General features: G+C 35.9%; 1 protein-coding gene across 7 annotated transcripts in view; it reads right to left on the bottom strand.

Moving 5' to 3' along the window:
* LOC5576900 (fasciclin-1) overlaps positions 1–21189 on the bottom strand; it is a 529370-nt gene that overhangs the window by 74815 nt on the left and 433366 nt on the right. For all 7 annotated transcript variants that reach the window (XM_021847522.1, XM_021847533.1, XM_021847549.1 and 4 more), the window contains 2 exons: positions 17792–17924; positions 526–710 (listed from right to left, as the gene is read on the bottom strand). In XM_021847522.1, the coding sequence (XP_021703214.1) occupies positions 526–710; positions 17792–17924 (318 nt within the window). The remainder of the gene's footprint in view (positions 1–525; positions 711–17791; positions 17925–21189) is intronic.

Raw genomic sequence — 21189 nt, 5'->3', positions numbered from 1 at the left:
TAGGACGATATTTGGCGGTGTGCAGGAAAACGGTGTATGGCGGCGAAGGATGAACCATGACCTCACCCAACTCTACTTCGAACCCAGTATCCAGAAGGTGTCGAGCGTGAGGCAGAACCGAGGATGGAGAGATGCGGTCACGAACCGAGTATTGTGGCGTGAAATGGTTTGTTCAGTGTTATCTGTCTAGATAATAACTAAATAAATAATAATAAGAGCATAAATCAAGAGAACCAGACAACTGTTTGGGCTGGAAATTTAACTCACTGGTTACTCGATGGTGGTGACCAATCGATCAAATTTTCAGGGCGAGTGTTTGTCCGGTTCTTTAGATTTGTGCTATTGAAAATTCGAGGGTTGGCTTCGACGCATCTTCACCATAAAGCAACATGGACCTCATAAGTATATGTCGAAATTAATTCATTCCATCATCATTTGTTCATTTCCTTTAAAACTCACAAACGTATCCGATTTTTTTTTCTGTTACAAACAAGATGCGCTCATGCGTAAAAATATACCACATACCTGTTTCTTCCCGTACTGATTCGATAGCTGCACGTTGGATCGGCTGCGAATAATTTTCGCATTATTGACATAAACATCCTCACTGCCATTGGGTTGGCGTTTTCGAGTAACGTAAATAGGCGGGTTGCCATCGTAATCCGATGTTATCGTTGGGCCCAGTTGTTCCAGTGTGGTCGCCACATTCGCTGAAAGAAATAATATGAAAACGATGTCAATAAAACAACAAGCAAACAAAATGAAATGGTTTCGAACATCTAGTTATCGAATCCGATTCCCGGCATTTTTGATTTTTTTCGTCAGGTGGGACTTTCTTTGGGTAGTTTAGGTCTTTAAAGCCCTCAGAAACAACAGTTTTACTCCGCTGGACAGAAAGGTATTTAATTATTATGATTCGTGTTCGAGTGAGGACACATTTCACAAATAATTAAATTCAATTATGTTTTATAGAAAAGTTCTTCTTATAGTAGTGAGACAGCTATATTAAATAAGGTAGGTATATTACAGTGCTGTTCTGAATAATAGCAGCGCACGTCGATTTTCATACAAAATGCTTAACTTTGACATGCTGTAGTTTTGTTCCCTTTTAAGCAAGCGAGTTGAAATTTTCTCCACAGAACTACAAATATGCCCAATTTTGTAAACACAAAATTTCAAAATTTTCTAAGCCCCTGTCGGAAAGTGAGATACTAGGTGAAATTGTTCGAAAAAATAGCAGTTTTAAAAAATTTGAATTTCTGCTTGACATTATAGTTTTAAATTGTATACACCTACACCTACACCTACACCTACACCTACACCTAAACCGAAATAGTTTAAAATATTTGTAGAAGAAAAATTTTAAAATGAAAAACTGCTATTTTTTAGAAAAATTTCATCTAGTGTCTCACTTTTCGACAGGGACTCAGAAAAAACTGAAATTTTGTAGTTACAAAATTGATCATATTTGTAGTTCTGTGGAGAAAATTTCAGCTCGATTGCTTGAAAGGGAACAAAACTACAGCATGTCAAAGTTGAGCATTTTGTATGAAAATCGACATGCGCTGCTATTATTCAGAACAGCACTGTATATACAACAAAATGGAACATTGGACACCGCACTGAAAGCTGTTCCTTATCGAGATAAATTAATTCGGTAGGAGTTCCCCATCGACTACTAACATATACCTACTACAGTCACCGTTGAACATAAAGCGAACAGATAGATTTGTATACGAATTATTCTCCAGAGAAGACAGAAAGGCAACTGTTTTTCCTTTGGGTTGAATAAAAGCACGTTTTTACCGTGTTTTACTTGTGTTACAGGGGTGAGGAGCAACAGAATGGAATTTGCAACATTTACGCATCGTCTCCTGCTATACGGGGGATCACGGTGGTGAAACTGTGCAAATCTAAGGATTCTACGTTGGTAGCAGAGGGTTAAGCGCTTTTATGACGCTTTTGATATTTTGTGCAGTTGAAATAATGCTTTTTGTTTCATTCGCAGAAAGATGAATTTCATTTCAGGTTGTGTTGAAGAAATATAATTAAATTTGTCTTGATGAAATTTTGCGGATGCGGATAGATAGAATTCTTAAAAGGTTGAGTGTAATCAGTTGGGGGAGTCGATGCCATCCAAACGAGATACTCCCCACAAGTTACTGTTGTCAGATGCCATGGCACTTATGGTCTTAGCCATGGACATCTTGGGTATTGAATTGAGAAATATCCTGAAGAGTATTCATCAATTTTTTTTTTCCTTTGGAGTTGCTTCCCGATTTATTCTATGAGCGATGTTTAGCATTAAAGTCATCAACGACTATTTTTTTTTTTTACTTATTGCAAGTCAATTTCCTCATAACAGTGCAAAGCGAATGAAATTGCTACCCAGTGCAATGAAAGGCAAATAGTCAGCTATGAACGTATATTTACCAAGCTGTATTTCAACAGAAACACCCGAAGTTTCAAAAATTTTGCCAAACAATGGTTTCAAATGACGAAAAAAGTTGATGTTTTATAGGCCTATAAATGATGATAGCATCTCTACCTTACTTAATAGTAATGCCTTGTAGCTCGTTTTTCTGTAGAGTTCACTAAAATACCAATATTCTTTCAATTCGAATGAACTCAAGTGTTTTCCAATGGAGACATTCCGTGTGTCAGCCATCTCAGTTCGATTGACAGCACCAACCAATTGCGCGCGTGTTATGAACGGCTCATCCAAAGAGGGTAAAAATGGGAATCGGAAAACGTTGAATGCAGCTGTTAATTTAAATTTTAATTAAACTTTTCCCCTTTTGCCATTTCGTCGAATGCACTATGGCGTTTCTGCCCCTTTCTGTCCCAACATTCACGCTAGGCGCGTGCATTCATTGGCTCCGAGTTGCAAATTTGTGGTGCATTCACAGACAAATAGAAGCCATTTTTAGGGATTTTTCTAGGTTTCAAAAAAGTTTTTAGCAAAATGCTAGATGTCAATTTCTTCATTATTTGTTTTGAAACTAATGTTATCTGTAAGTCAATCAAATAAGAATCAGTGTGCATTCGATTCCATCCCTTATAGCTTAAAATGTTTGGTAAAAATATAATTTAAACACACAGTGTTATAAAAAAAACAGGTAAGAGCATAAGATATTCAGTGCCTCTGAATTTACTGAATAAATGAAGTTAATTGACTGTCATGACATTTTTTTTCGAATTCATGAACACTGACGAAGACAATGGAAATTGTGAATACATATGCACCAGATGACCAAGTAGGAGGTGGGCGGTAATTTGTCTTTGCCAATGATTAAATCTGTGAATTGTTTCAAGTGGTCCGTCTGTTCACATGTGATCCCTAGTTCATCTTTCCTTCATTTTGCTTTAGTTTTTTCATGTTTCACACAGTCTATCAATGTTCATTTTGCTCTGGTTTTGTTTGGTTCCCATCTCCCACTAATCCGGTTGCCTCGGTTCAATCGAATGCGAATCGATTTTAATTTTTCAAAAGTTTTTCTTTGCTATCCGACTCAGATGTGGTGGTGGAAATGACAGCGATCTAAGTGTGCTATGATAAAGTTTCTATTGGATGAATAAATGTTGGAAAAATTTGTTTAGACTATAAATCCTCTTAACAAGCTTCCATTTCAGTTCTGCCGTTGAGCAGCGAGGATACAGATGCTCTTAGTGCTTTTCGATTATCTTTAGCTGATGTTGAAAAAGTTTACGTAATAGAAATAGTGCTATAAGTACCAGAATGGAACCACAGCTGAACTGATCATTGCTATACGTGGATAATGTAGTTTTAGAAATATCAGAACAATATCACAATGAAACTGACCTGCGAACTGATTATATGTTGATCTTTAAGCAAATCGTCATCGTAGTCATATCAAGCATTTAAAAAAATGATCAATAAGGACTGCTCATTTTATAAAGTGGACACTTGGTTCATGCTAAATCTTTTATGTTTATTGATAAATTCGTAATCGGTTTTCTGTGCATCGTTCAACTATTATTCTACCATATTATGAAAATATAACATCTAACAAAATGCTTTTGGTTGAAGAACTAAATAGTTTTTCCGAAAACTCCGAAGAAAAACTGTTCGTCAATGTTAAGCATTATTTTTCGCATAACAAAAAACCTCATATTTATGAAGAAATTGTATGTTGGTATACTTTATTACTCGACAAAAGGTAGAGCTTTAAAAACATCAATAATATTCCACTATTCTGTGCCACTGGGTCACTCTATTGATTTATCCTTTATGGTCAAATTTGCTAAAACACCATCCTTTTGCTCCCAGCAAAAAAGTTAAGTAAAAAGCGTGTTTTAACTTGGTTTGGATTAATAAAGAAACTATATTTGTATAAAAGAGAGCCAAATCGTGAGTTTTAACTGCATTGTTATGCGCGTTTTTATTTTTATAGTAGTTTTATTTAAAAGTCTCATACTTTTAAAATCTTGTTAGCATATTCATTGATCCACAGCAAATTTCAAGCGTTTTTCTCCGAATATTTTGATAGCTCATCTTAGATGTGTTATTGAAAATAATACTTGGAAAATAAATTCGATTTCGTTACAGCAGTGTTGCTAACTTTGATGATTGTCATTGTGCTTTTCATTGTGCGTCACATTTAGGCACAATAGAAAATTAAATGCTTTATTTCCAGAAGATCTTCTTTGCTCAACAGCTTCTGGAAATAAAGCATTTAATTTTCTATTGTGCCTAAATGTGACGTGAGTACTAAATAAGCAACTCTTTAACTTCGTCAGGACGTATTTTTAACCTAATAATTCTAATCATATCATCATTTAAAATATTTTTTTTTTTAAATTGATGAAAAATGATTTTATGATATCTGGAAAATTGTTGCTTCAAAAATAACTAGATACTTTTTAGCAATCTGCTAATTGAACATGCTTTCGAGAGTAGTGTTTGATCCTTCGACCTTGGCGCTTGCTCCTGCTGGGGCGGGCAATGAGGGCAGGATTAAACATGACGAGCGTCGTGTTCCCGTAGTAGTGAAAAAATGCCGCGATCGCTTAGTAGTGTTTGATCTATTGATCGTGTCGCTTGCTCTGGCGAGGGCGAGCGATGAATACTTGTCCGGCATACAATGTGATTATTGATTTATTTCGCGAATCCGGTTAGGCGTAATTATATCACGGATCGCATCACCGAACATTGGTGACTTCTAGATCTCTACCTTACAACTAACCCAATATCCTTTCCATGACAACCGTGGAGATGCAGAGGTAATCTCGGTCTCTTGTAACAACGGTAGTCACACTAACATTCCTTCCCTTCCCCGATGACCATAAGGACGTGGCCGGTGCTGTTTTTAACTTTTAAAATTTGAGCTCTCGATTTGTGCACATTGAAGAATTTTAAGCTAATCCCAAGCCCCATTCATTAATTCCCTGTGCAACTTCGATTGCTCTGGTCAATCACGGAGTAGCAACTACGAATTGTACGGTCATCTATGCTTATTAGAGTGGTTCAAAAATTCGTTTTTGCTCCACACCGCTCATTCGATTCTAGATCAAATTCTGAGTGTCCTCCCAAAATTTGAACTCATTTGGATGAAAACTGAGACTGCACAAGTCCTTCGAAGTTTATATGGGAATTACTATGGGAAAAGCAAGCAATTCATTCAATCGGTCATAGTTTTTGCCCATGTGCTCTTGGGGATTAGAACTACGTTGATACTAGGAGATACATTCATCAGCTACAACTTTGCTGAAGACCGTTTTCAAATCGGACGCCTCAGTAATTAGTTATTGATTTATATCCAGTCACAAATTCTTCAGCAGTGCTCATTCAACTTCTGAACAGGCAACATTGCTGCACCTGGCGCGAAAGATAGCACGCACAAATCATGGCTACTATGTTTTACTGCATATATCCAGTGATGCCCGCAGGACAGCCCAATAATTATAGCCAAAGTTTTACAACTCATTCAAAAATCAATAACTAATTACTGGGGCGTCCGATTTAAAAACGGTCTTCGGCAAAGTTGTAGCTGACTATTGTATCCCACAGTATCAACGTAGTTCTAATTCTCAAGAGCACATGGGCAAACACTATGACCGATTGAATGAACTGCTTGCTTTTCCCATAGTAATTCCCATATAAACTTCAAAGGGCTTGTGCAGTCTCAGTTTTCATCCGAATGAGCTCAAATTTTGGGAGAAGACTCAGAATTTGATCTAGAATCGAATGAGCGGTGTGGAGCAAAATCGATTTTTTGAACCACTCTAAATGCTTATGCTTATCTGCTAATTGAACATGCTTTCGGAGAACAAGCCTTTTTTTAAATAAAAAATATAGATTGTCGAATTTTCTAGCCAATTTCTAATAATCATTGTTTTTTATAACCTCCAAAAATCGACTGTTCTAAACGTTGTGCCTTTTCAGTGTGAAAGTTAATTATGTTGGTGTCTTTTTTATTATCACAATGTTGTACAATATTTGTCAAACAATGTACAGAAAACCAATTGCGATTTCATTGATAAATTAAAAAGATATAGCATGTACAAGGTATTCACTTTATAAATGAACAGTCCTTATGGTTTGTAATATAGCCATATGCTTCCAAACTAGATGACGAAGTTTTCTAGTATTCATCATTTGCTATTATAGTATCTTTTTGGCAGGTTAAACATTCTGAGTGTTCTTTCAATATTTGAGCTCATTCAGATGAAAACTAAGGCTGCACAAGCTCTTCAAAGTATGGGGATTACCATAATAAAATCAAGTTAATCGTCCAATCGTTTTAATCGCTAGACCATCTATATTTGACCTGTTAATTTTTTTCGAAAAGTAATTTGAATTATTGGAGTCATATTTGCGGTTGAATTAAAATTAAAAGTTTTTACACCATTTTTACATAATTTCAAAAACGAGTTCTGTTTGATCCTTCGACCTTGACGCTTGCTTCTTCGGGAGCGGGTGATGAGGGCAGAATTAATCGTGTTGGACGTCGCTCGCGTGGCACTGTGGAATAGTATCGCGGCCGCGGGTCGCGGAACGCGTTAGTAGTATTTGATCCTTTGATCTTGTCGCTTGCTCCTATGAGGGCGAGTGACGAACACTTATTTGGCGTTCAATTCGTTTATCGAGTAATATCGCGAATCCGGTTAGGCGCATTCATTTCAAATTATATATTTATCGTTTACCAAAACGAATCCTTCCCCCATATCCAAACTCCCAGTGTTTACTTGAGGAAGTGCAGAGGACCCCTCGGCTTCCATAAAGCAAGTAATACGTTAACATTTCCCTCCTATCCTCAAATTGACCTGCATTCGGACGCAGCCGTTATTATTTATTATAATAATGAGAGCACCAGTACTTACACATTGAGGATGCTACTGATCCCGAGTAGTATCTGTTGGTTCCCTGTGTAAGTACAGCTGTTCTTGCAATAACGGAGTAGCATCTGTGGGCAATCAATCATGCTCATGCTCATTTTTACATAATTTCAAAAACGTTTCCATTTTCAAAATTTGTGTCGATTATGATCATTGGTTCATTGGTTACTTGTTGTTAGATATATTTTGATGTTTCTTGGGGGATAAACTCTTCCCATAGAGTTTTATTTTCCGACCGCCATTTTGTCTTAAGAGAATTTACCAATAACAATTGGGTTCTGCAATTCCAGGTAATTACCCCTCTACCGACAGGTACATTTTTTCACTTCAAAAATATTCAAAACGTGATAACATATTTTCTCAAATTCCGAACAGACTCGTAAACCGAACACTCGGTTTTTGTATGTCGATTTGAAACAATACTAAACAAGTTTAAATAAACATTTTTATCAGCATAACCCTTCTTCTTCTTCTTCTTTCTGGCATTACGTCCCAACTGGGACAAAGCCTGCTTCTCAGATTATTGTTTTTATGAGCACTTCCACAGTTATTAACTGAGAGCTTTCTTTGCCGATTGACCATTTTTGCATGCTCAATAGATCCTTATTTTTCTTACAATATCTAGAGCTTAGGAGTTGTAGATATTTTTTAAATAGCTCCATGTTCGATGCTTCTGGTGTTCCTTGAATAATTCCATAAACCCCTTTAGAATAGAGGGACTCTTAGAAAGAAATACCACCTATTTTGCTCTAGATTTCTTTCAGCGTGTTCTGGAGAATTTTATCAATATTTTTTACAAGGATATTTTTTTATAAACCTAACTTAGCTTGGATTAGACTAACTACACATATCAATGGTTGATATTCCTACATGATATTGTGTGGCAGGTACGATGATACTCTATGCCCAGGTCAAGGAAATTACCATTACGGAAATTTGTGGACCGACCGGGAATCGAACCCAGACACCTTCAGCATGGCTTCGCCGTGGACTCTAACCACTCGGCTAATAATATTAGTGTGTAACCTTTGCCCTCTAATATCAGTGTGTAACCTTTGCTATTTGGGACCGTATTTACCTCTGCATTTCCACAAAGGTTAATGGGAGGGATGTTTGTTAATGGGGAGGATCGTTGGGACACAGGATTTACTTTGATGAGCGATTAGACCATAATAAACTATTATTTGTGAGATATACACATTGTCATAAGTATAATATTTCCAATTGGTATAAACTGAATAATACTTGAGGTGACAAACCATTCAAAGTTCGTTCGCAACGTTCCTACAGCTGTCATGACGAAAGCATGTGTTTTCATATATTACTCATAAATTCGATTGGCTGGACCATCACAGAACACTCTTATTGTGCCGAACAATTCAAAGTTTTTTTCATTAGAAAAAAACTAAAGGTAAAAAAAGGCGGATTTAAAAAAAAATGTAAAACATAAATAATTTATGACTGAGTTCATGCCATGACACTCACAGTGACGAACCATTCATAGTTTTTTTGAAAAATCATATTTACGCCCCACCGTTGTAATAATTAAATGTACAGTCATAGAGTAAAGTGGGGCAAAAGTTCGAGTGGGGTAAGAGTTTCTTTTTAAGATTTCTAGCTCAACTCAAAACAAATCTTATAAATGTCATGGTGGTTTGAATGCTATTTAAGTAAGGGACTTTCAATCCAAATATCATAAAAAAATGATTGAGATTTGGAAAAGTTATGGCTATTTGTTGTTTTTCGACGTGAATATTGTAATTTTTGGTCATACTATCGTAGCATGGAACCAATTGAAGATAAAATCTTTTTCAATATTTTATGTAAGGGTGTTTCTAGACCTATCATAAGGTTGCTTTGAGGTGTATTAGTTTTTGCATAAATGCTTGAAAACAATTTTTGGCCCATAGTGGGGCAAAAGTTCGAATCAGCGGGGCAAATGTTCGACCCATGTATAAAATCATGGAAAAATTTGCAAATTGCCTAAAATCCACATATTATCTTCAAATTCAGTTAAATTTGTCTGATCGTGTTAAAACTGTCACCAAAATTTTACATTTCCACTTAGTTTTGCGAAAAACTGCTATTTTTGAGTATATTGCAATTAACCCGGTTTTGGGCAATTTTTTGATGAAAATTTAGTGTGTATTTTTCGTCAAACTTAAGTTTACGGCTGGTGTAAAGTATGCCTGTCATAAAAGGATCAATATTTTGTGTTTTAGCCAGCGAACTTTTGCCCCACACTAGATTCGAACTCTTGCCCCACCGGTGGGGCAAAAGTTCGAATAAGACAATCAATTTTGAAACTGTTATAACTAAAAATGGGTAAATAGTTTGACAAAAGTTTGTTCAGCAAAATTATAGCCAATATGTTGAAGATTCACTGTATAGTATTTGTTTTGTTTTAACTGCTATTGTTTTCCTGGAAACTTTGATTATACCACTAAGGTCGAACTTTTGCCCCACCTTACTCTACATATTTTACTGATTTGAAATAAAAGTGTAAAACAAGCTCACCAAATAATTGTTCCATCATCCTTGACTGAGCAGTCACAATTCACTTTCAGCTTCACTTAACTCAACGAGACACGAAACCAACTCGTTTGCTTGGCCCATATCATAATCTTGGGCAGTGTAGGCAATGAGAGCACGCAATCCGAGAGGGATGAAAACTGACGATTGCTCTGTCTTTCTCGGCACACTGGCAAAGAAATTTTTTTCATAAACATGAAATCAGTGGGTTTCATATCGTGCTCGTCTTGGCAGGTGCTCCGCGACACTTTTGAAAATATGTACTTATGCCTTGAAGTTTCTCAATTTTTTGCTTTAAAATTATACCAAACCAAGCCATATCTAGAATTTTCAAGAGTATGAGTTTGAAGAACAAAACTACCAATTGCGTCAAAAATTTGTTTAGTTCTCTAGATTTGTGCACTTGAAAATTTAGAGGTGGTTTTTAATTCATCTGCACCACATGATGTTTTCGACGTTATAGTTGATGACGAAACACAGTTTTTAAAAAGAAAGACAATTTACACCGCCTTCAGCCAAAGGTTGCACAGACTGAACAATCACGAATATTACGCGCAAATAAAACCGTTCCCAAAAATAGGCACTATTAGTCACGAATCCTGGAACAAGCATATTTTCGGTTCATGAAAATACACCATGAACATAAATCACAGATTCGGGAATAAAGTTCCACAAATCATCCGTAACGCCTGCTGAACTGATCACAGACCGCTTGAAGAAATCGTAGAAAGATGATACCGTGGTGAATCAAAATTCGGATGGTATCAATATCCGGACACTCTGATAATATTTATCAATTAGAAGTAAAATTGAATGTTCATATGTATGGTTTTTCAAATAACTCATACTGTAAACATTGCTGATCATTTTATTTCCTTTGTAATCTAGTTAACATTGCCAGGTAATAAATAAAAATAAAAACAAAAATGTTCCTCCATTTTGATGTAATTTATTTGCAAGTGTTACTTCAATTTCACAAAACTGTGACGAACGTTCCGTAACATTCAGTCAACGAAAACGTGCTTAAATTATATTATTTGATTGGTGTTTGCAACATAAAAGTGAAAGCGACGATTATTGAAGGACTTAGTAACATCGTGGCCGTAAAATTTATATAAATGTATGTATGTCACGAAACGGCTTGCGAACAGCCCACCAGATTTTGACATTTTTTTCAGTTAAGTGTTCGTGAAGTGTTCCGACGTGTTTGTGTGTATAAAAAGTTCAGGATATTCACCGGGAAAGACGAAAAAACGAAAGTGAACGGAACTATAATTTTGTATGGGACGTTTCATGGCGTTTTCCAACAGCCTACTTGATGGCAAGACGAAGTTTGCCGGGACCACTAGTTTATACTAAATTTAACTCTGCACTCGGGTCTGTTTTGTTGACTACTAGGTTTTGTGCATGCGTTATTATTATTGACAGCGCGCGTGAACCGAATTTGAGCTGCCAGGAACCAAATCACAAATATTATTTTTTGGGTTTACGGTATCGTGATTTTGAAAATCATGGTTTTCTGAGCGTTACGAAACGAAGATGCCAGAATGCAGACAAGAAGTTTGCTCCCAAACTAGTGAAAACAGTTAATGAAAATTAGATGTGTTGAATCACGATGACAGGATCTAAATCACAAATCTGCATAAGGTTTGCGTTCTGTTACCTATGATATTTTGTTCACGAATTTCAGAACGGATTTTTTTACGTGTAGGCAACGGACAACACGGAACACCCAGTAGTCCAGTGATGAATTTTTCGTTTGACGAAAAGTTTCCATCGACTGGAGTGGGAATTGAACCCACGCTTCGTGGCACAATATGCCTAAATGATTGACGCCGCTTACTGCAAGGCCACCAAGCCCACCAAGAAAGTTTTTGCAAGTTTGTTTCAAATTACAAACATAGGGTCGATGTACCAATAGCCGCCTAGCTTAGAACAAATATTCGTATAAAATCGAAAAATAACGCTAGCGTAATTATTTTTTTATCATCTGAAAGCTTTTTATCTTGGTTTTGAGGGGAAAATATGAAAACTACTAAAACTCATTTGTTTGTATTTATTATCGCGTGTGCCCTTATAGGAATACATGTGCCTATAGTAGCACTATCTCTAATTTCTGTTCCTATAGTAGCACTAGCATCACGGCGTTGGAAAAATACTAATTAAAACCTTATTTTCACAAAGCTTTTATATTTTTCCCTCAAAGTGTGGATTCTCAATTCATTGATTATTTCGTATAATAAAAAACATTTTCTCTCAGTAGTGTTACTGTTTCAGGGCTGTTTGGGCACGTCAGGAGTTAATCATCAATGTTAGCTTCCTTTTCCCGATCAGCCTAGATAGCCGTGTAGTGTCGGTAGCGGTTGTTTCAATTGGCTAACTTACCGTGCCTAAGAATGAATGGTTAAGGGGGGTCTAAATAAAACCTAACCGCAAACGGAGCCTGTGGAGTATCAGGGCGCCCTCTACAGTATTATGCCCTTCCTGTGCTACCCGGAGCAATGGTGCAGGTGACCTTGTGTTTCTCCGAGATAATTGGCTGCCCTTCTTCAGTCTCAAGCCTGAGGCTAAATAAGGGTGGGATTATTAATACGTTGTAACTTAGTTTAAATTTTCACCTCTATGGTTTCGCATTATGCGTATTACACAGTGTGTTTTGTGCTTTTCGCCTTTGGCGACTTTTAAGAGATACCGATATGGTTTTTTCGCTGCTGGTCTTTTTCGTTCTGAGATTGCAAAAAGCTTAATCCTGCCTAGTTTGGGTAGTGGCTACGGTTAGGATAGCTTTGTTAGACCAATCTTCAGCATAAAATATCAGCAATGATCAGTCTTTGTAGACTCATGCAAATGCTACAGCTCAAATGGCGCTTGTTCAAAAACCTTACTTTTGTGAACTTTTATCTAGGTAACCTAGTGGACCCAGTTTTTGCTACTTTCAGCAAACTTGAAATGGCAAACTCGCGTGCCATGCCTCGTGCATGCGTGTTCGTAAAATAGCGCTATCGTTGCTAGACTCATTTCTGAGTTAATAACTAGAGATGTATGTGCTGTCACAATTGATATTTCTGTTGGTGACCTCAATAGGAAATACGTCTTTCGTTATGATGTGTATTTACCACATGATGAACCATCCCCAATGGATGATTTCAAACGAGTTGTCGTTCACTGCCTATGAAATGGCCTTCTGCTCCTTGTAGGCAGTGATGCTGATACTCATCACATCATCTGGAGCAGTTGAGCAGTTCAGCTATCAATTTGATAAGCTCCAGTCTGATAAAGTGCTTAAGTAGTTCAAATCTTGGATTACTTATTTTAGGGAATCGCCCAACCTTCATGGTATCTGCTAGAGAAGAAGTGTTAGACATGATGCTCTGCTCGAACAGAATCGGTCACAAGTTGACGAATTGGCATGTATCAGATGATGAATCATTATCTGATCATCGCTACATACACTGGGAATTAGTTGTGGCCAAATTCCATGGATTCTCTCCGTCCATTGCAAATCCTAGTATTTCGGATGTTTCCACTTCCGGTGAGTTGGGACACAATTGTCCTTGCTTCGAGTGATGTCATAATTGCTTGTCACTTTGCTTATAGGTAAATTTTCTACACAACTCCCTTCACAGGAGCAGTGGACGTCTGGCTGTTTGTAAAGTATGTCAGATAGTCAGGCTGCTATAAAAGCTCTTGCTTCGGCCAACTCAAGGTCGAAGCTTGTTATCGCATGTCGAACTCAATTGAGGAACTGAATTCAGTCAACTCTGTAAACCTTGTATGGGTACCTGGTCATTCTTCCATCTCTGGAAATGAATTGGCTGATGAGCTAGCTCGCGATGGAGCATCGCATGACTTCATTGGCCCTGAGCCGGCTATTCCAATTTCGAAGTGCTGGGTGAAGCTTCAGATTAATTCTAGGGCGGCAACTCAGCACAAGCAATATTGGAATAGTTTGGAGTCTTGTCATCAAACAAAATTGTATATAACTGAGCCATCTCCAAGGGTGGCGAAGTATTTAACAAATCTGTCAAAGCAGAATTGCAGTCTCTTGGTCAGAGCGTTGACAGGCCACTGCCGACTCAACTATCACATGGCAAATATTCAGCGTGTTGACTCATTTGTGTGTGATAGTTGTGACTCCGATTATGGAACTTCGTATCATCTGATATGCAACTGTCCAATTTTTGCGCAAATGCGATTCCAATTATTTGGTAAACATTTATTAAGTGAAACTGAATCTTCAGTACATTCTGTTATTCTTAACCCGCTGTGGTAATGAGCTATAGGCTCTCTTTACGCTCATGCGTTTTGCAGTGCCCTTTTAAGGGCGCTGTTCGAACCCATAGTGGTATGGTGCTACATGCTCTCAATTCGCTTATGCGATCTTCCCTCTTCAAGGGACCCCACTCCTATTTCCTCCCATCTTTCCCTTCCCTTTCCTCTCCCATCGGGTAGATGATGAAATAGGCTCGAATATGGCGATGGCACAAATCTCCCAAATGGCGGGGAACGTGCCTTTGGAGCCGGCCTTCTGATACCTGATATTATCGCGTGTGCCCTTATAGGAATACATGTGCCTATAGTAGCACTATCTCTAATTTCTGTTCCTATAGTAGCACTAGCATCACGGCGTTGGAAAAATACTAATTAAAACCTTATTTTCACAAAGCTTTTATATTTTTCCCTCAAAGTGTGGATTCTCAATTCATTGATTATTTCGTATAATAAAAAACATTTTCTCTCAGTAGTGTTACTATAGGAACAATAGGTTTACTATAGGCGCAAGGGAGCTCAAATTTTAAGCAAAACTAATTATTTCGATCATTTTTTGAACAAAATCAAAATGTGTTTCAATGGTACTTAGATAAATAGCTCCTGACCTTCATGTCAAAAAAATATTTTGAAAAGATTTATAGCAAAACGGCCGTAAAAAGCCACTAGTGCGATTAGTCCACTAAGGGAACACGAACCCTACTCTGATTCCGAACACTCGATTTTTATGAAGATTTTGTTGAAATGTTTCACTTGAATATATTATTTATTTTGCAGTAAATGGTGTCTAGTTATAAATCGAATTTTTTGTATTTGAAATTTTTTTGGACTCTTGGAGTTGTGATAATTCTTTAATGCGAGCTGTTTAATTGGCCATACTTCTATAGTTCCCATTCATTTACTGACCAAATTGACTGCTTTAAGTACTGTTTTGTCTCAAATTCCGAACAGTGGTGATTTCGAAGGTAATAATCGACATTTTTAACACTTTTGAATGTAGTGTACTTCAGTCAAAGTAAAACTGATCGTCTATGATGAAATTTGATTGGTCTTTATGAAAAATCGGTATGAAAAGTCAAGTGTTTGGAATATTAGTCATGTTCGTAATTTAAGACAAAAATCGTAAGTCGTAACATTCATAAGCACAACCAACAATTTATAGTTTAGTTCTGCAGAAAAACTAAAATTTTGAAAAATATCGGCTCTCACATGTCCTTAAAGTCATCGTTTGTCATATGAATCGAATCCCATCCTCAAGATAGTCACTTATAACGTAAGAAGTTTTAGTGACGACTTATTTCGAAAGGGAAGTAAAGTCGTAGGTTTAAAAATTAACTAGCCTAGGGTTTAAATTCTCGTTGATAAGGAAAGAAAAAAACCCTTAACTTAAGCAGAAAAAATCCTATTTTGAAAGGTGTGAAGTTTTGTTGTGACATTTACACTCGTTAGAAAAATCTGAGATACAATAATGATCAAATTTTAAAACCGTTATACAAAATATTCACCATATCATGAGTTTCATTACATTTTGAATATTTCCGAGAGTACTCCCAGTCATACACATTATCAAAGGGCGGAAAAATATTTTTTTTCGCAACAGAAACTCACTTAGTTGTTCGAACTAACAACAAAAGTCAGAATTTACTTACCAAAGTAATTCTGCCGGTTGTAAGCCATGAATTTTGATATATTTGACGAAACACCATAATGATAGTTTCATTTAGATAATTTATTGCCACAATCCGATTTGTTTAGATAAGAATTAAAATTAAAAACAAAACTAAAACTAATGCAACATTGACCAATACAAATCTTTCTTCCCGATTTTCATAGAAATTATAGGGTCGATTTAAGTATGTATGAATATCCAGCTTTCAAAGGGAGTGATGACCTAGATGAAAGAGTATAACATATCATGAAACTAATAACAATGTTACAGTAATTATTTCTCGGACTACTGCATAAGTTTTGGATGCTTCAGAGCCATAATAATTACGGAAATGTGTTTGAGCTATAAGTTATAACCCGAGAATATTTCCAAGACTTGTTTGGCAGGAATCTTCAGAGGATTTCTTCTAGGAATTTGCTCAGAATGTATTAAGGCATTTTCGCGGAAATTTCTCCTGGAATTCCACCTGGCATTTTCTCAAGGAACATGTCTTGAACATTTTTCAAGTGATAAAAAACTATAGAATTTTTCTAGGGATCCTGATGATTTGACGACATGTGTTTTTTTGAAGATTTCCTAAGAAATCTTTCAGAAGTTCCTCTACAAATTATTACAGAATTCTAACAAATTAATTTTGTATATTCTGTCCTCTTTAAAAGTTGTTATTCCATGATTTACAGATATTACTCCAGATCATAATCTTTCCCAGGACTCAAGCCAACATTCAATGCAAGGATTTCTTCAAGAATTGATTCGGTGATTTTCCTAGGAAATCATGTTATACAGTTTTCTTCAGGATACAACGAATAATAAAAAATAAATAAATGTAGGTTTTATTGAAGTGCTTTGGAAATATGTAGCAAAGAAAAGTTTATCAATTGAAAATCAAAAAAGTTTGCAAATGTATTTCTCAATACCAGGCTTAGGGACAACCATTTCTAGGCATGAGCTAATTTTAATCATGACCGCCCTTTTTCGACTTCATGCGCTTGCAATACGATGAAAAAAATTAGTATCATCATTTTATTTTGCGATAAAATCACAACCATTAAGCTTCAGAAAATCTAAACAATTCTTGTTGTAGCTTTGATAAATTATACCAATAAAAATAAAGATTAGAAGCGCTTTTCAATCTGTGTTCTGTTTTCAACACGAAACTGAAAAGAAATTTTGGTTTGAATGCCACTTTTTTAAACTCCATTGTTTCCCAATCAAATGAATATGTAAAGAGAGCTCAAATATTAATCAGAAACGATAAATAAGGTCGTAAAAAAGAAGAAAATCTTTCCCAGCAAGCAATTCTTCGACCTTCTGTCCTTTCAGCGTTTTGTCTTTCGACCTTTTGCCATAAACCAACAAATGTCATACGAATCACACTATAAACTGAGCTTAAAATGAATGTAATCCTTCGATGAATACCTGAACGATGCTGAGAGAACAGTCGATGATTACCACGGTTTTACTTTTTTTTCAATTATCTAGGATTGGAAACTTGACCATACAATATAGATGGGTAAATTCGTCCAATAATGAGAGCGAACCGTAGGTGACTCAGTTACGAAAGTGAAACGACTCCTACGATCGATTTAGTGACTGATTCTATTAACTAAAAAATGAATCATGTATAAGGTACAAAAAATGTTAGTTTTTGTAAGAGATCGTTTTTTGTATAGCTACTTGGCTTTATACTTCTCTAGAGTACCAGCTCAAAAATAGAATTTATGGTATTTTTATGCTAAAAAATTCTGGTTAAAATAATTGGATAATTAATCATTAATTGTGACTATTTTAAAAAGAATCGTGATTTGTAAACACATTTTTGAAAGTCGACTATTTTGAATGATTTGTTCATCTCTGCTTAACAATATAAAATATAACACAAATATGATTATTATTGTAAAACTTATGCAAAAAAACATCAGAACCTGTAATTATATAGTTCATTATTGATCAGATACTTACACATATGATACTGCACCAACGTTTTGTTGCCTAGATATCGCTGGAACGCTTGATTCGTTGGTGCGAATATGGTCAACGATCGTAGCTTTAAATTCGAGGACGCAATTGGATTCCGTTCAATCAAATCGAAAAACTGTAAAGAGAAGGAGGAAAAAATATATAAAATAGAAATCTATATAATCAGCTTTGTAATTAAAATTTTTTTTGAGTAAGTAGAAAGCACTAAACAACAGTAGTATGATGTAAGAGTATAGGGTAAATGTATCCATTATGGAGTTATTATTTATTTTTTTAAGTATACCAGCCGTTTATGATCACTTCATATGAGATATCACATCATAATCGTAGCATAATTTAGGTATCTATCAAACTATGAAGTTACTACATGGTTTACATGTTCAATTTAAAACACCAAATCTAATCAGCATTCTAACGAGATTCACAAAACCGAGAAATTAGCAAAACATGTGCATGAGATCTAAGAAAATAAATGGCAATTTTCAGAAAAGTCGGTTTAGTAACCAAGTAAGTAAGCTAGAAATTGTTTCATAAGATAACATTTCACGTTTATAATTTGTAAAAAAACACATGTGCATTTCAAGTGTGCACATCAACAATACGTTCACTTACCCCAACACCCGATGACATGGTCCACATTTTCATTCATTTTGTATGCTTCGTCTAGTCTGTGAACAACAGCGTGATAGTTCGGGCCAAGATTTAAGTTTGGCTAGTGTGAGTAATTCATGTAAGGGTAGAGAAATTTGTACACCCAAAAGTTGAATCCGTCATTATAGGCGTTTTCTGCGTCTATTGATGGCGGAAAAGTGTTCTTCTGAGTGACATGACGTTTTTGAGCGTCTATTGATAGGCAGATAATCCGGTCATTGAGTCGAGCAGTTTTTACGGTACAAATGGGGAAGTACAACTTGATATGCTTTTTGCACCACGCATACCAACAAGCGGGTTTAGTGCTGTGGTATAGTATTTGGTTCTCACGCTCATGACTATGGATCGATCCTGGTTGATGTCGCATGTGTAGTTTTTTTCATGTGCGTGCATCACCAACACATGTATTAAAAATAAAACTTCCACACATATGCCTTTTAAGTGCATGTATTGGAAGTATAGAAATACGCAAAAAACCGAAAGGGTGCAAACCAGATTCGAACCATAATCATCGGATCGACTAGCACACTATGCATCTACTGCTCCAAACTTACTACTGAAATGGTGAGTAACCAAAGTCGATGTGGTTTTACGTTTCATATGCATGATTGCTCATGCTATTGATTAACATGTGAACATGTGTTATCCCCAGCAAAATAAAGATATACAGTCAAGTCTCCTGTAAAGCGTTAATCATCGTGTGTTGAACAAGTTTAATGTATATTCATAATAATTTATCACCTACCAGAGTAGCCACATTCCCTATTGTAGAACTTATTGAAGGACTGTTCATTTTATAAAGTGGACCCCTTGTGCATGCTATATCTTTATAATATATCAATAGAATCGTAATCGGTTTTCTGTATACAGTATCGTTCGACTATTATATTATTGCACGATGGTGTTATAACAAAAAAGCCATCAAAATAATTATAATTCACACGAATAAGGAACAATGTTTAGAATGGTCAAAGATTGGTAGGTCTGGAGCCAAGTATAATAGTTGAGTATACCAAAACACAATTCATTCAGAAAAATTCGGATTTTTGGTATGTGAAAAATATTGTTTATGTTTGAAGAACATCTTTTCTAGGAAGTTTTTGTCGAAACTTCTTTGTTCTTCTTTGTAAGATCTTATATTTCCATATAAGAGGAAAATAATAGTATTACGATGCACAGAAAACCGATTATGATTTCATTGATAAACTAGCTAACCCAGCGTGGCTAGTCACGTTCCATAAGAATTTTCAAGCAAAAACCTCTTTCAAAGATTAATAATGTTTATGTTCAATTGCAAAATGATAACATGGACAGAGAAATTTCTCTGTTGTTAAATATGCCATTGGTGTATGAATAATAAGCTGAGACACGCATGATATTTATGAACGCAAAATCGCCCAAATTTATTCTCTAACCATACTCCATTGTTATAGTGCCGTTATTCTAATCTGAAATAATTACAGCCTTAAATGCTGTTGTGAAATATTTCAAAAGTTCCAGAAGCTTCTATAAATTAGAGAGAAGAACCTGACTGAAAATTCTAGAATATTCTATTGAATCACGATTAACCAGTGCTACAATTTCTGTATAGATCTTTGTGCTGCGATGGCGATCGTCAAAGATTTAAAACGAATCGAATTGTAATTAGGGGACTATCGACTAATTAATATATCGAGTCATCGAACAGGAATGCTTTGGAAAGCTCTTTTAGGGGACCATTATAGTTACCATAAAAAAATATTTTTATTTTGCCTTCATAAGTCGATATCGAACCATGGAACATCGACTCAAGAAGGTTGTGTAAATAAAAAAAAAAACTAGAATATTCGGCCCACAATCATGTTTATCTTTCCTTTGCATATATCTCATTTGTTTTTGAACCTTATATTGAAATGACGAAACCCGTAATGAATCACATTTTCAACTTGCATCGGAATTTAAGTGCGGTCGAACAGCATAAAGTTGGTTTGTTTACATTTTAATTACCGTCCAAGTTCATACAACCGGAAAACTACAATGATAAAAAGATCGTGACTTTTATACGAATTAGGAAGGACAAAGCTCCGGAAAACTCTAGAACACCCTGTGCAATAGCTGTTATAGTGCTCCACAATTTGCAATAGGGTCCTAAAATGGTTAATGAAATCTTGTTTTCATTTAATAACACGAAAGATCATATTACTGCAACTACTTTAGCAATTCTTCTCGCTCAAATAACGGATATATCATATTAAAACTTTAATTTCAATATTGGATCCATAAATGAACCTTGACACTTGAGATCATGTTTGACGTTCGCTTAGTCGACAAAATATCACAGGGGTTTTAGTTTTAACACTGGAGTTGTTCCTATCTGACACTTCGGAAGGGACACGGAAAACAAAATACACCCAAAATTTGAGTTCAAATCAAGGAGTGTGACAAAATCTTTAAAAACATAAAAAAATGTTTTTTGTACTTAAACAAATGAAAAACATTAAAAAATTGAGTAAACATGTGTTTTTGGCCTGAACGTAAGCGTTTGGCACTAAAATTGGGACAGGGCTTTACTGCCCATACTCGCATAACAGTCCCATTTATATAGGAAATCCCATATAATATGGGACTGTTATGCGAGTATGGGCAGTTTAGGACCCTATTGTAATGTTGTAACATTCAAATGGACTTTTGCAGTGCTCTTAATTTGACTGTTGTTTATAAACCAAGTTTATAAGTCAAACAAAACAGAG

Source organism: Aedes aegypti, chromosome 1 (genome assembly GCF_002204515.2).
Source record: "Aedes aegypti strain LVP_AGWG chromosome 1, AaegL5.0 Primary Assembly, whole genome shotgun sequence".
NCBI classification, from domain to species: Eukaryota; Metazoa; Arthropoda; class Insecta; order Diptera; family Culicidae; genus Aedes; species Aedes aegypti.
Note: the sequence above shows the minus strand (reverse complement) of the source record. Positions and strands in the feature narration are given on the sequence as shown.